The 16,540-nt window shown below is 34.3% G+C and overlaps 3 protein-coding genes across 3 annotated transcripts; 1 reads left to right on the plus strand and 2 right to left on the minus strand.

Annotated features, from left to right (window-relative positions):
* The first annotated feature begins 875 nt into the window (after positions 1-875).
* On the plus strand, positions 876-3,834 carry LOC104770529 (glycosyltransferase BC10). The gene is made up of 2 exons (XM_010494967.3): positions 876-2,767; positions 3,476-3,834. Exon 1 carries the CDS (start codon positions 1,667-1,669, stop codon positions 2,756-2,758), a length of 1,092 nt encoding a protein of 363 aa, XP_010493269.2. The 5' UTR covers positions 876-1,666; the 3' UTR covers positions 2,759-2,767; positions 3,476-3,834.
* A 181-nt stretch (positions 3,835-4,015) lies between these two features.
* On the minus strand, positions 4,016-6,968 carry LOC104772429 (J domain-containing protein spf31). The gene is made up of 9 exons (XM_019242484.2): positions 6,664-6,968; positions 6,207-6,297; positions 5,985-6,045; positions 5,735-5,812; positions 5,530-5,603; positions 4,764-4,877; positions 4,554-4,661; positions 4,291-4,329; positions 4,016-4,205 (listed from the first exon to the last, which is right to left on the minus strand). The coding sequence occupies exons 1-9, from the start codon at positions 6,750-6,752 to the stop codon at positions 4,119-4,121; spliced, it is 741 nt and encodes a 246-aa protein (XP_019098029.1). The 5' UTR covers positions 6,753-6,968; the 3' UTR covers positions 4,016-4,118.
* A 1,012-nt stretch (positions 6,969-7,980) lies between these two features.
* Positions 7,981-10,594, minus strand: LOC109131105 (protein FAF-like, chloroplastic). Its single transcript, XM_019241609.2, has 2 exons — positions 9,929-10,594; positions 7,981-9,824 (listed from the first exon to the last, which is right to left on the minus strand). The coding sequence occupies exon 2, from the start codon at positions 9,773-9,775 to the stop codon at positions 8,360-8,362; it is 1,416 nt and encodes a 471-aa protein (XP_019097154.2). The 5' UTR covers positions 9,776-9,824; positions 9,929-10,594; the 3' UTR covers positions 7,981-8,359.
* Positions 10,595-16,540: the final 5,946 nt, after the last annotated feature.

Here is a 16,540-nt window from a genome sequence, read left to right on the forward strand (position 1 = left end):
ATGAAGGTATGTAACGTAAGTTTTAATTATCATAAGGTAATCAATAAAATTACCTAAAATTCTAAATGTCCATAGGTTCACCATGTCTTGAAAATACCTTAAACTCTTTGAAGATCTTCATAAAACCAGAGTACGAAGGACTGGAGCATCATCAGGCTATGTAAGATGTAATTATTTTTATGAAATCAAGTTCTGTATGATGTTAAAGTCAAATTTCTTAAAACAATTTATATATTTGCAGGACTGAATTTGCTGGGTGTTATTATATAAAACATGTGATGAACCAACAAGGTTAAAGCTCAGTAACTCAAATGTAAAGAATGGGATGTTGGCTGTCTCTTTTTCTTCTATTTGAAGGACTCTATATTTTAGTTTTTGTATTAACCGCTACTCAAATCCAACTTTCCGTTACTCTAAACTTTATTTTGTAATTTAGATAATACATTCTAATATCGAACTTTTGGAAATTGCTTACGCTCTTACAATGGTATTACTTATTGAATCTCAATAACTGTTTACTACAGTTTAGAAGTTTATTTAAAAGACTCAATTAGTAATTCACATTTAGAAAATTATTTTTCTTTAGTGAAATAAGTCTTTTACTATATATGCAAATACAAAAATGTATTTATAATCCAATAAAATATTATAAAATTTTAAAAAATTAGTTTAGAAAAATAACATATCATAAAGTAACAAAATAATAATTATTAAAATTTTAATATCGCGCTTTAGGCGCGGCTACCTCCCTAGTTAAAACTATAAGCAATTAAGTCTAAAAATATCTAATACGTGTCCTTCTCCTTATAAAAGAAAGAAATACTACAAAACATCACAGCAGAAGAAGATAGTGCACACCACACCAGTTACCAAATCAGTTGGACCTACCGAATTAAGATACAACATTTAATGTCTGGTCTTATTATTACATTCTCACGTTTATTACAATTAAAAAACAAAAATGTTACTTATACATATTATTAAATAAATAATAAAAACAGCACTTGCACATCATTATCGACCGACGTTTATATGATGAACGACGGCAAAACACAGAGCAACGCCGTTAACTCACCACCTCTCTCGAATACATAAACTTGACGACGTCAGGTTTTATAACGCTTGTCTGGTTTACATAAATGACAAAAATACCCCTACGAACAAGTTGCGCGTCAAAATCACAAACGAGAGACAGCAGCAAACTCAATCGATCGTCTCTCTCCCTCTCTTTCGTCATCTCTAATCTTCTTCTTCATCATCATCATCACCACACTTACTGTGAAAAAGACCCCTTTTGTTCTTTTTTCTTTTTACAATCTGAGATCTGAACAGATATTTCTTAAATCTCATTAAATCCCCCCTTAAAGTTTCAATCTTTGCTTTTTTTCCCCCAAATATCTTCTGGAGATTTCTTTCTAAAATTTCTCCACCGATTCACCCCCAAGTCTCTCTGGCTATGAAAATCTATTGAAGTTCTTGGTTTCTCAGAGCTTCAATGGTGGAAAAAAATCCCTAATTTTCACCCCCAATCCGAGAATAACTTCAATTTTATGGAGGATTCAAGCACATTCCGGTAGATTTGTTTCTTTGGGGAGGAGAAGAAGAGAAAGTCAAATCTTTAGGGTTTTCCCGATTTGAAGAAAGTTTCGATTTTTAATAAAACCAAATGTTCTCGAACCAGTTTGTGCTCGTCTTCTCTCTTCTTCTATGTCTCCCATTCGTCTTCTTCTTCGTTGCGCCACATGTCTTCCCTTCACCTCCTCCTGGTGAATCTTTAATCCCAATCTCCGATGAAATTGATGACCGGAGTTTATTCATCGCCGCTGCTGGGTCGACCTCTCTTTCCCATCTCTCATCTGGAAACCCTAACCCTAAGCTCAAGATTGCGTTTTTATTCCTCACCAACTCCGATCTACATTTCGCGCCAATCTGGGATCGCTTCTTCTCTGGTCATTCTAAATCTCTCTACAACGTCTACGTCCACGGAGACCCTTATGCCAATATCACAAGACCTGGCAACGGCTCTGTATTTGAGAATGCCTTCATCGCCAATGCTAAGCGCACGGCACGTGCCTCTCCGACTCTTATCTCCGCCACGAGACGACTCCTCGCCACAGCGTTTCTTGATGACCCTGCTAATACTTACTTCGCTGTGCTCTCTCAGTATTGCATTCCTCTCCACTCTTTCAACTACGTTTACAGCTCTCTCTTTGAGTCTCCAACTTTTGATAAATCTGATCCGGATCCTACTCCTAATCCTAGAGGTATCCGGATCTTGTACCGGAGTTTTATGGAACTGATATCTGATGAGCCGAGGCTTTGGAAACGCTACATTGCTCGGGGAATGTATGCTATGATGCCTGAGGTTCCGTTTGAGAAGTTCCGAGTTGGTTCGCAGTTCTTTGTTATGACTAGAAAACATGCTTTGTTAACAATCAAAGATCGGATCTTGTGGCGTAAATTTAAGCTCCCGTGTTATCGTTCTGACGAGTGTTACCCTGAGGAGCATTACTTCCCAACGCTGTTGAACATGAAGGATCCTGATGGTTGCACGGGGTATACGCTTACCAGGGTTAACTGGACTGGTACTGTGAAAGGACATCCTTATACCTATAAGCCTAAGGAAGTCGTGCCTGAGCTGATTCAGAGACTCCGGCGATCAAACCACTCTAGCTCCTACTTTTTCGCACGCAAATTTACTCCAGGTTGCTTGATGCCGCTGTTGGCCATTGCAGATTCCGTGATTTTCAGAGATTAAGTTATGCAGGTAAGTGTTTTCAAAGCCTTTTCCCTTCTTACTTACTTTCATCCTTGTGGATTTCTATGTATCCTGGGGGTTGTAGTGGATCTATGTGAGTTGGTCAAGGAACTCAACCGTACTTTGATAGATAGTTGTGTAATGTTAGGGCTTGTTTTGATCTAAAGCCATTTAATATGAAAGTGTTTATAAGCTGAACATTAGCTATGGTGGTTGGTTAGACAAGACTTACTTTTTTGTCAGAGTATGTTTTATTAGTGAAGTGCTAAAGAAAGCACTTTTTATTATTTCTATGAATGATCATATAATCAGCTTGGATACTGTACTGTTTAGAAACTTAGATAAAACAATCCTTAACATTACGTAGCTACCAATCTCTAGTTTATCTGTAGCCCCCAATACTCTGATTGTTAAGCAAGATCTTGGTAATGGTGGAAAGAGGATTATGAGCACTTAAGTTGTTCAGAATTAATCATCACAGACTCTGATTTCTCAGTGAAAGTTTAATGTAAAGCATGTATCACCGTTAGATAAATGTCTGCATAGGCTAGACTTTGCACTATAATTATAATTTGTATTGTGCTATTTTCTGTTTCATTGCTCAGTCATACATCAGTGAAGAAAATATGTGGAAATGCATTGGGTTGGTGTTCTCTTGTTTGGATCTTTAAGTGAACAGCTTCTCAATTTTGTTTTGCTTTGGGTATGTATTTTCAGGGTGACAAAAGAAAGTTTTGGACCGAAGAGGTTTTATGATATGGGTTGAACCGTTGAGGAACAGATGCCACTTTCAGAAAATGAAGAAAGAAGTGGCAAAGCGAAACGATGTTCGAAATAAATATACCAGTTTAAGTGGTACTAGGAGGCAGCGCTTGCCTGTTTAGCTGTTGTGACATATATATCACACGACACGAGAACACAGATTAAGAGATGGAGAATTTGTAATTTGTTTTTATTTTTTTGTTTTCTTTTTGTTCTTTGGAGCTGGTGCTGTTACATAGCAGAGCTCTTTTTACCTCAAAGGCTTGGGGTTTGTAGCATTATAAATGTATCAATGAAGGAGATATGTTATTTTCTTGATCTCTCTTGTGGTGAACACCACATTGAATATATATAAAAAGATCAAAGTTAATTTTTTAAAGGCTAATAAAGACATCATCATCATCTAGACTGAGATGCAATACAAAGTTATAAAGGTCAAAAGCGTGTGAGATATCTCTTCCATGTTTCTGATGTATTTGAAAGACAAAAGAAGTTGGTGATGTACACAGAGAAACACAGACACAAGCATAAAGAGTCTGAGATCATCCTTGAGACGACCAATCTATCAATGTCAACAACAGCTATAAAATGGCATAGATCAGCCTTTTTTGACTGGCCTTTGGACGTACGATTTATTCGGATCCTCTGTCTTTAACTTTGGAGGACGAGTCTCTCCTTTTTTGGCCTGATGAGATAACAGAAGCTTAGACTGAAACTTTTGACCCAAATGAAATAAAAAATCCACCAATAGCTAACAAAGCGTCTCTTACCTTTTTTCCTGATTTCTGAAAGTCTCTCCAGCTTGACACCTGCACAGGGAGACCCAAACTTTAGTCAACTAACTTCAAGGACAAAAACCAACTGCATATATGATCTTATGATATATGAGCAGCAGATGGAACTAGGACTTGCTCCTTCGAATCCAAAAACAAGTGCAAGGAGTTTTGGTCAAAAGGTGAGCTAAAATGGTACTAAACTAATGCGTTTGTAGGCAGGTAATGATTTAGGATCAGTGGTCAACAAAAGAACATACCCTTTTTTCTCTTGTCCCTTCCCACTGTTCTTCATGCTCACGCTTTTTCTTCCATACCTCCTTTTGTTCTGCTTCATCCTTCTTCAGTCTTCCCTCTTCTTCTGATATCTAAATGTCAAGAAGAAAAATAACACAAATAAACGAATGAATGATTGTGCCACTTCTCACGCAGAAAATATCACGCAAGGGGAACTTAAAACCTCTACATACCCTCATCGCCATTTTTCTTCTACGCCACTCTTGGTCTGTTAATATCTCTCGGACCTTTAACTTAAGCTCCCTCTGAAACTCTTCAGATTGCTCAAATATGTGCTCATGCTTTCCCTGTGTACATAAAAATTGTGTAGCACTACAAGTTAAGAGGAATCTGGACTATTGAAAAATGGAACACAAGATATTAAGGATTTAGATATATGAGAATACAACAAGCGGTGACATAACAGAAATCAGCGAAAGCAGCAAAGAAGAAAGACATATAAACTTTGACAAACATGAGCTAGAAATTATGTAGCTTAGAAGTCTTACTTCATGGAACAGGCTAAAAGGTTTTCTATTTCAGTCTAAGTAGCAATTTGGCATCACATTGTAACAGCGTCCAGTCCAGCCAGTAAAAAAAAATTAAACCGAACAAGATCATGTCAGCTAAGCAAGATATTTTCAAAATGTACTACTATGTTACACATGCATCTGGCAACAACTTCATCTGGAAACTCGAAGAAAAATTCTTGCGAAAATCGCAACATGACAGAAAGAAACAGATACTATATACTCACTGAACAAGCAAACAACAGTTAGTTCCCTCCAGAAGAAGCCTGATTCTGACAAAAGCTAGGGTCTTATAGAGAAATATGCAGTTTCAAAAATAATACTATAGATATCACTGGTTACAATGAGCCAGCTTGACTCTGTATCCAAGCACGTTGGAGAAACAGAAAAGGTAAACATCGAGGATCTCAGATAAATATAAATAGCTTACCTCATCAACCAAGGACTTTATTTTAGAAGCGGTATCTTTCTTTAACTGTTTCTTTCTCTTCATCCTAAGCTCTTCTGCATTTCACCGTCGAAAGAAAGAAGGTTTCACAAGACAGAAAAACCACAGGAGTTCCTAACAACTCCAGAAACTTATCAAACAGGTAATACTTGGAGAGTTGGACCCAAGATAAACTACAAAATCTTACCTTTCGCAGCATGGACTTGGGTGAGAATATAACCTCTTTCTTGGTCGTTCAGCAGTAGTTGTTGCGCTTTTGCCAACGCTGTTCAGTTAATCAAAAATCATAAAACATTACGAGTTCATCCAGACTAATCAAATCTATTAAGGAGTGCCAAGCATTTCATGCTTGATACAACACCCAGATGGTAAATTCACACAAAAACAACTGCATATATAAATAAATTATGGAAAAACAAAATTTGAAGAATAGAAACCTCCAAAAGCCTCCTGTGCTTGTGGATGTTTGCATTTGTCAGGGTGAACCATCAAAGATATCTGGAAAAAAAGGTTCAGATCAGTCACAAAGTCTCCAGTGTGTTCTCAATCAGTGGCGTAGTAATCATTTCGGCAACGATTTTGTTGCTACCAAGTCGATAAACCATGAATAAAAAAAAACAAATGTCCCCAAAAGTGAAACTCGCAGGAAGAAAAAATACCTTTCTGTACTGTCTTTTAACGTCATCCGTGGAAGAATCGAAAGATAAGTTAAGATGCTCAAACGGGTTCAGTTTGAAGCATGAGAGTATCCTACAAAGTTTCAAAATTTGAAGATATATATGATCATAGATGATAAGCAATCAGTACTATATATTGAAGGTATGTGCAAAAGCATCTACAGAAATAAGGCAGTGAAAAAAGAGACAAATTGATCACAAGATCCACTTTCTAATGAGTGCATAGTCAAAGTGAAACATATCCAAAAGAGCTGTTTAATTCCGTTTCATACAGTTCCCTAAGTTACGATCGTCCTAAGAGGTAATCACAGAACATAGAAACCCTAGCCCACTATGAATTGCATAAACACGAGGTCGGATCAGGAACAGAGTTGAAAGGGTACAAGCTAAATTAGAGAGATAAGGAAAAAAAAAAAAAAAAAAGGGTTTCGAAAGGAACCTGACGACTTCGTTGTCTCTCTCAACTTCACCGACCTCTGCGAGGAAAGATTTAAGAATAGCATCGTCTTCTAATTTCACCTCTCCCATGACTCTGTTTTCTTATGATTCTCTTCTTCTCCTTCCAACGATGGCAAAAAAAAAAAAAAGAGTAGAAGGAAGAAACCAAATTGGAGGATTCTCTGGGCTCTCTCTATTCTGGAATTGCAGTCGGGTATTCGGATGGGTTAAATTGTGGGTCTGGATCTGAGTCTTTCGGGTCAAACAAGTGGATTCGGATTTAGGGACAGAGAATGTAAATTAACTGTCAACTAGATAATTATTACTATTCTTTAAGAAGAAAAATATCAATTTTTAGATATTTATTGGAGCACTTTGACAAAATATGGTTTTTAAAAGTAAATTACATAATTAAAAAAATTAATAAAATTTGATTAATAGGTTTATCAAGAGTTAATTAATACTTTTACACCTAAAAATTTGGAGTTCAAATCCTAGATAATATGATTTATTAATATTTATGCCAGATTAATAGAACAAAGTTTACAGGAGATCTCTAGCAATATGCAATTATAGTCGTTCAATATGATTTTATGTACAATTGAATGTGTTTATAAGCATATAGGAGAAAATATTGTATGTAGTAAATTTAATAGGGACATAAGAAATTACTCATGATAGAATTGTTCGACGATGAATTCAGAAGATGAAACAACATAAATAATAAATTGAGACGATGACAAAAAAATTTGATTTGTAGTAAAAAAGATACCACCGAAAAAAACTGTCATAAAGCATTAAGAAATTATCGTAATCGAGTTTACAATATAGTCATTTTTATTAGTAATTTAAGAAATACTGCATCATCTCATGTCTCTTACCACATATGAATTATGTATTGATTTTACCCATAATATAATTAAATACTTTTTTTTTGGGGTTCACATATCAGATGCTTATGAATATCGTGTAACCAATGTATGTATGCACCCCCTTAAGTACCCAACAATTCAACTAGAATGAAACCAATATGTGATCTTTGCTTCCAACTCATGAACTGTTCTTGCTTCCAAGTTCAAACTCATAAACCGTTGGACATTACATTCATGAACATCTCCATAAAATAAGCATACTTTTCTATTACCAATTTCAAAAGAGTTAACTGATTTTTTCCTCAACTTGTAAACATTTAAAAGTTCAAACTGGTAACCCTAATTTTTTATCTTCATGTGTTCATACTTCAACTTTAATGTAGTGAAACATGAATGAATAAATCGAGTTCATGTCTTTTATATGCGACAGTATGGAACAACAAAAATTTGTACAAAACACAACACTCTTTCATAAATATGTATGTCTTTACTTTAACGAGGTCTCAAACCTCATCAAAAACAATAAATTATACTTCTAATAATGTTCACCCCCTCAAACTTTCTTCCCTCTCCTACTCTTAATTCTTTATTTTCTTTATATAATTATTTTTCTTTTATTTACCCCCACAAACCAAAAAGGTTAGTGGTAAAACATATATAGAGGAAAAAAATTAAAGTAGAAAAAAACCATGATCAACAACAATTATTGGGTTAATATGCATATATATTCGAGTATACACATACTCGATTACATATACACATATATAGATAATAATATCATATGCTTTATGCTTCTTTGTAAATTACCCCCCTTTTTGGTCGGGTCTAAGTGGCAATGCAAAATGGCTCAACGGACAAGAGTGACCTCCTACGTTCCTTGCAGCCATTAATCCAACCGTCATGTCCAACACCAATTGCTGTGTTGACAAAGTTTTGGGCTTGGAATTGGGTTTTTGTGTTTGGGCCAAAAACTTCAGTGTTAGTGGACTTCCAAGAGTAGTCACATGTGTTGAAGCAAGCAGCTCCTACAGTGTCGTCCACCGTGGACGGCGGTTTTGTTGACCTAGCAAGCTGAGCCACCCTTGGCCTCGGCGGCAGAGAGTGAACCACCGGTGTCGAGAGATCCGATTTGGTGTTGAATTCATCAGTCACAGGCCACCTTGCGTTTCTCTTTGGTACCCCAATGGGCTTATGGGCCAACCTATGAACAGTCACAGGAATGGGCTTTTGTGCTAACTTATAGAGAATCCCGTTGGGCTTGTAGGCAAACTCGACTGGTGCCTCATCTTCTTCTTCTTCTTTCTCTTCTTCTTCCTCTTCGAACCACTGAACCTCCGATTCAGTCTCATCCTCTTTCTCGATGGGTTCGTCGCTGACTTCAGCAAAAGTGAGGAGGAGGCGTCCGTCTTGGCGCTTCGCGGAGAAGTTGTTGTGGGTCGGCATAGAGACAGCTTCAAGAACCAATCGGCCATTGTCGCGGCGAGTTTTCATGTGCAGAGACGAACCAGATTGGCTCGAAAGAGAACGAATCGGTGGTGGAAACGATCCTCGTGGCAGCTCGATGCAAGGTGTGTGAATCGGAACCGTGATTGGTGATTCTTGCTCAGCTTCAACTTCAACCAAAGACTCTGTTATGTCTTCTTCTACCTTAGTCTCCGTCACGTTGAGAACGAGACTCGTCTCCTCCTGAATCTCGATTTCAGCATCTCCAGTCTCCGAGGATGCATACGAAGAGAAGCCTTCGCAACCCGTCTCGGATCCGAGACTCTCAGTGCAAATCTCGAGGCTTTTCTCGCTCAAAGAACTCGCACGTTTCATCAAAGGGTGAACGTACGGCGGAGGAACCGTGTCGTTGCTCGATTCATTCTTCTTCTTGTCGGACAAGATCGAACTCCAGACATCGGATTGATCCGGTTCGGTCTCTTCATCTTTCTTAGCGTTCTTGTCTTGTTGAATCTGTGCCCAGATATCAACCCCGGATCTTGATACTTCCTCTGCTTCGTCATCGTCGGGAGGAGAAGAGGGAACACGAAGCTTCTCAGAGGAAGAGATCCTCTTCATAGGAGAAAACCCATTTTGGGAAACCCAAGTCTTGGATGACAAATCGGCGGAGAAGGTCCTCCTGAGTGAAGGTGCAGATGAAGTGTTCGACGAAATGCCACCAAGGATCGTCACTATGCCTTGCTGTCTCTTCAACGAAGAAGACAAGCCAAGGCTCTTGCTTAAGCCACAAGCCATCATCTCAGATAAGGAATCACAAACCTCCCGACAACACTATTCCCTCGCTTTGCTGCACAAATTATTACAAAAAATCAGAAATGTTAATACAAAATGATGAAATTAAGCTCTTTTTAAAATGAGATGATGATCACGTTTATGGGACATGTAACATACCTGGAGGTTTGAGAGAGTTCAAAGCAAGAGTTCAAAGTGTGTGTTATATGTTGTTTAGGGAAGATGTTTAGTTGTAGTTTGATGGATGAGAATGAGACATGGAGAGGGGAGTGAAGAGGTGATTTATATATAGAGAGAACTTCTTTCGTTATGGAACCATGTACTGTGGGGTCCTCCATAAACTCTCTTCATTGCTTTCAGATTTTTTTTTTTCAATTATCTTATGGTATTGATTTCTCAAAACAATGAAAAAAGTTCTTTAATATTGTAACATTTGTTTTTTAATTAAGAATTTGATGCAAAAAAAGAAAAGAAAAGAAACTGTATTAAATTAAATGCATGTATTTTGAAGTTGTTGACAAAGAAAAAACATTACTAGTGTAATCATATAATTTAATCAGCAATTTATATGTATTGCCTGAGAATTAGTTATAATGTTCGAAAATAAATGTTTAGTTGTTAGTATTTGATTTTACTTTCTTCGTGTTTATCTAGGGTTTTTAATTCTAAAATTATTTATTTCCGGACCACCCGCACCACAATCTAAAATCTGCATATTACGCTAACTTTGCAAAAACAAAAACGATACGGGTAATTTTAGTCACTTGTGTTCTTATAACTAACGCGTGTGTCGCCAAACAAAACTAACGGATATGAAACGAAATCAATGTTAAAAAACAATACTATAGTGTACATATATAGGTCAAGAAAAATGTTGACGTATGGCATCTATTCCCTGTTGAACCAATAACGTGGCACATTGTGGAAGTCACAATTTTCATCTTTCTTTTGAGCTAAAACGATGAGAATGTTCCAAAAATATGCAAAGAAAGCTGGATGCCATTATTAGGATGTTCGTTTTTTTATAAGTTAGTTACCTTTCTACCACTTGGGTGGTAGGTTTATTTTTATACTACTGACTACTATTGAGCAAAAACAACGCCGTTTGAAGCTTTATATATGCTAAAGCATCTCATAATAGTTGTCATCAAAGAATATTTTTGTAAACCTACAAATTTAATAATAATTATGTAAGATGATTTGTAGTCTATAACGTCGACGTCTTCAATATAGCTATGTTAAATCTTCTATATTAAAAAGTAAAGAAGGAAAAATTTACATAGTTTGTGATAGTCTCATCTCATACACTTATCAATCGGTTTCAAATCGGCACAGTGCATATTATCGATAAAAAAGGATCCACCAATTGATATTCTACTTTACTACATATTTATTTATGAAAGTAATATATTTGAAAACACCATGTTGTCAAATTTGAATAATGCATGGCACTGTTAAAAATGATTACATATTTACATTGGTTACATTTAAAAAAAAAAATAACAGTTACCCTAACCAATGTTAGTTTACAATCAACGTTTTGGCGCATAAGTAAGATGCGGCCGGAGAGCGATTCTAATAAACTATTTGTGACCAGACCACAAAAAGAAAACATATATATTTTGAAAGTAATTAAAGTTATGAAAGTGATCAAATATAATCGTAGTTTGAACACTTTTTTTGTAAAGTTTATTTGAAGAAATGTAAAACTACACGAGCATCATAGTTAGATATTATAAAGTTTACTAGGTGCTTTTGGTCTAAAATATATGGCTGTTTAATTATATTAACCGTACGTAATTAGTCTGTGATTTACTTGGGAAAATCACAAGTTTTTTTTTGGTATCAATGTGAAGTGGGAAAATCACAAGTTGGTGTGGTAGGAGTAGGATACGGTCCGAGAGATAGAGACGTGTGCATGGGGACACGAAGACTGAATAAACTTTTGTTCTCAAGTGTACGTGGTTGCATGTTTACGTGCGTATAGATATATATGCATATCCGTATATATGATGTTGATTAAAATGATGATGATGATGAGATCATTGTTGGTCCTATCCGGAAAACGATAAAATGTTCTAAAAGTATCCAAAGATATCAAATGCGTACCCTACGTACTTACAGGTATTGTTCTAAATAAATTGGTTTCATCAGTATATATGTACAAGTTTTTTTCGTTTCTTTTTGAATGGTATGATCGCATCATATCTCCAGAATATTGGCCCGCAACGTCTAATCCCCATTTGTAATGAATTCATAATCACCCATACCATTATGCACTTTTTTTTTTCTTACATATAAATATTTTGTTTTTTCTTCTTCATTAAGTGAATCAAAATGTATTCAAAGTTCAAACAATTTAAACACCTGCCCTTTGTTTTAAGCCATATTTTCTGCTCATCGTGGATAATATTTTGGTCATGAGTCGGTGAGTCTCATGACTTATGTTTCGACATTCTACCTACTCTCATGCTCAAAATGAAATCATTAATTCGTGGGAATGGACATTCAAATCGAACAAGTTTCTCCTTATTTTATGGTATTCTGGATATTACCCACTACCAAATTCTTTCAAAATCAAATGTGTGTTTTGACACATTGGCATATATATTGGAATGGACCCAAAAGTAAGCTAAAAACTCAAAAACCAGTATGCTTTTATTTATCAATTGAATTATATATTCGTTATAATACCATGTTTTCAACTATTTATAATTTATATAAGGATTAACACTTATATCATCAATTATCATTTATTCATAATTTTGAAAAATGGTATCATAAAAGTTGTAAAAAATTCAAAGAGAGAGAGAAAAATTCAAATATTCCAAAATATTCACGTTATGTTTTTTCTAACCTCCCGTAAACCTTTAAAACTTTGTAAATGCTTCACAAATGATTTTAAGTATTATGAAATAATTCTTTAATACTTAATTAGTAATATATATTTGGAAACAAAAATTACCAAAAGGAGAAAACACAAAGGCAACGACATCCACAAAGCACAAACATTTCCAATTAGGTTAAAGGAAGATAGCGAGAGACACTCATTGTGGGCAAAACATCGCTTAAGGTGGAAGCAAAGGAATCACTTTTCTCCTTTTAAAGGACCAAATTCAATTGGACGGACCAATTAATTTACCAAAAATTAAAGGTTTATCCATATATAACACTAAACTCATCATGACATCATCAATAACTATTGAATTCTCTAAGAAGGGATTATTGGTTCTATGATTTTAATGGATTTGGAAATCCAGACAAAAATTATGTGTTATTCAATCATTGATTTTAAAATACTTATCAAAATAATGTGTTATTCGTTCTATGATTTACAAATACTTGTTAAAATCTCATGTTATTCATTTAATGATTTGTTTTTGGATTTCAAAATCCACATTATGTTTTAAATGGATTTGTATGGATTTGAAAGTGTAAAATAGAAGGATTCAAATCCAAGGATAAAACATGTTTTTTCAAAATCCATGTGTTTTGATTTCTAGAATTTACAATTCCATATGAATTTAGAAATCACCCATCCAATAACACCCCCTAAGGCTATATATGGATCATTATTTAATTAGTGTACACAATTATTTCACGTTCAATTTATCACTTAGAAAATGTACTAACCTACATAAAACGCTGATATAACCTCGTTTGGTTGATTTCCAATATTAGTTCAGTTTCAAAATTTTATGTATTTAGTTGCTTAAACTTTCAGAGATATTATAGCATGGTTTTATGATCCGATTTTAGCTCCACTTACAGCCACAACATTAGGAAATCTTTCTTATTTTAAAACTTTCTATTTTAATAATATAGCTCTATGTGTAAATGTGTGTGATGAAAACGTCTAGGCCTGACTACGCAAGTGTGTGTAAAATTCGAAAATTTTTATGCACGGAATCAATTTGAAGAACAATAAAATACTAATAAGTTATAAAATGACAGAGATGAAAATACCTAAAACATATAGATAATATATAGCATAAGGGGTTTATTCGATAGATTTAGATTCCTATTTATCTATATGTATTGTTTCTATTATTTTGTTATATATATACGTGGAATATACTTTCACCCCATATATACAATATAGAAGTTCCCTCCTTATAGATATATACGTAGCATCATATATATGATGTAACATATGGTTTAGAAACCGATTTAAATGTATGTTTATGGAATTTATTCTCAGACAATATAGCACAGAAATCACCAAAATGCTGTTAGAAATGGTTTAATAAGATAATTGATTCCTTTTATATTAAGTTGCTAAGAAACATGTTAAAATTAACTAGTTAATGCACATAAGGAATTAAGGATATCCATGTAAGTTTGCACATAAACATGTTCGTGCGTTCCAAAAATAAAAGTAACTAGTTAAAGAACCGAAAAGAAAATGGGAACAAACAAACATATGCCCATTCGATTTGTATAATTCAGGGTATTATATATAAGTTCGTTTTCCGTTATAAGTTATGTTAATGCACATATGGACACACGAACTTATATAACATCTACGAACATATTCGTAATAAAAACTATTTGTAAACAAACTAAACTACAATATGAATGCATTTCAATTTTTTAAAACCCACGTACAGTCGAGATACAATGTTTTGTTTTCAGTCGAGATACAATTATGATCGAAAACAAAAACTATATTGAGATGAAATAGTAACAAAAGTAGTTTTTGAGTTTATTGTAATTAATAATAGCTGATTAGAGAAATAGGAAAGATTAAAATAGTAATTAAAAAGTAAGCTTACCCAAGAGAAGAATCACGAAAGTGGAAAGCAACCGAAAGCTCGTGTCTTGTTGTTTGCATGTTGGGTCCTTTTGTCTCTCTTTTTCTCTCTCTACGAATGTGCAGAAGATGCTCATATACGTAGCGTCGTTCATCAGAATATAAACAATTAATAGTAATTAAACAAAAAGGTCTCGATGTTGATCCCTTTCTTGGTATTTATAATATGAACGTCGAAACCAAAAAGAGGTGACTATAGAATTTAGTAGTAATATATATAGAAAGTTGCATGATCAAGAGAGCTTTTAGGGCGTAGAGAGAGAGAGAGAGAGCGCGTCGCCACACATGAACAGAAGGTAAAGGCATAAAGCTAGACATGGATGCGTTTTGTCTTTACCTATAATTAAACCAAAGGAACACCATTCAATTTCAATTAGTTTTTTTTCATCAAAACTTTTTTTTTTCACCATGTTTATCAAAAACTAAAAATAAAAATCTAAGTTTTTGGTACTTCGGGCCTAACTTTTTTTTTCCTTGATGCAATTTAACGCGTTCGTACGATCACATTTAAATACTAGACTTAGCTTAACTATACTAAATTAGCAACAACAAAAAAAATAGTACGTATTAAAGTGTTACACTCCATATCACAACAAAACGAATTTATCAAATCAAAATTTTGTATTGCGAATTGTGGTTTAAATAATCGTGTTGATATTTGGCTGATTTTAGTATTTAAAATTTTGTAATAATCATTTTAACTGTATGTAAAATATGAAGTTGACTCCCTAGAATTTAGTATAGCGAGTTAGATATTACATATGCATATGAAAATCAATGTCATAAAACAAAAATAACAAAATCTATGTAAACAAAATTTTAGAAAAGCCATTTAACCGACAACCATATCGTAGACGAAAACTATACCAACTATTTCTAACAATATTTAGATTTGATATGATATGTAGACCTACGTAAATATAATTAACATCGAACATAAACATAATATAATATATAAAAAGGTACATGGCAGATGAGAAAATGGGAATGACGAATGGGCACACTTTCCTCGTTATGCATGGCTGGATACGTAAATCTTTTCAAAAATAGGAGTTCTAACCCAAAAATAATGTGATAGAAACTATTTTAAAACGATACGCATTATTTTAGTGCCGCCCATTTATACAAACGTCGTTTCTGTACTGTTTATAATGCGGTTTACTTGTTTCCAACCAATATAATGCATGGTTCGATTCCTAGCTAGTTGACTCTTGTTTAGGACATTTAAAATGAAAACACTTTAAGAATGGCAAATTCATTATCATTTTAAATAACAATTCATCTGTTAATGATATACCCTAATTATTTATCAATTCTCTTTAATTATTCTAGTCAACAGTATTCTTGAAAATATTTATTTACTTGGGATTCTCTTGTCCTATAAAATTCTATAGATATCCACCGACTTCAGCACTAGTTCAGAATTAAATACTCTAACTGAAATTTAATCAGAAGAAAGTTTTGTAACGAAATTCTATCGAACCAAATATAGTAATTAATCAGAGGTTTGTCTTTTTCGACAAGGGGTGCGTGAATCTACAAGTGTGGCTGTGGCGTATGAAACTATAAACAAATAAGGAGGTTAGGCCATAGGCTAGGATAAAATTCCAGAACTAGTGGAGGCCAATGAAACGTGAAGTTCCAACTTTCCGTAAATTTTAAAACAATTTTTTAAAGAGAGGAATATAGACACCTTAATATTCTGGTGGCCTCGGCTATTACATTTTTAATTGTTAAAAAAAAAAAAATCAAACGATAAAATGTACATTTAATATAAATATCTAGTAAAAAAGAGCATATATACGTAGATTTTTATCATAATATACTATTACTATTAATATATTGTAATACTTTATTTTCAAATGTCATAGGTATTATTAGTTGGTACTTTCTCCTTGATGAATTTTAATTTGGGTGCTAATTTTTCTTTCGGTTATTAAAATTTTCACCGCGATGTA

The sequence above is a fragment of the Camelina sativa genome, chromosome 20 (assembly GCF_030686135.1).
Source record: "Camelina sativa cultivar CO46 ecotype springtype chromosome 20, ASM3068613v1".
Lineage (NCBI taxonomy): Eukaryota > Viridiplantae > Streptophyta > Magnoliopsida > Brassicales > Brassicaceae > Camelina > Camelina sativa.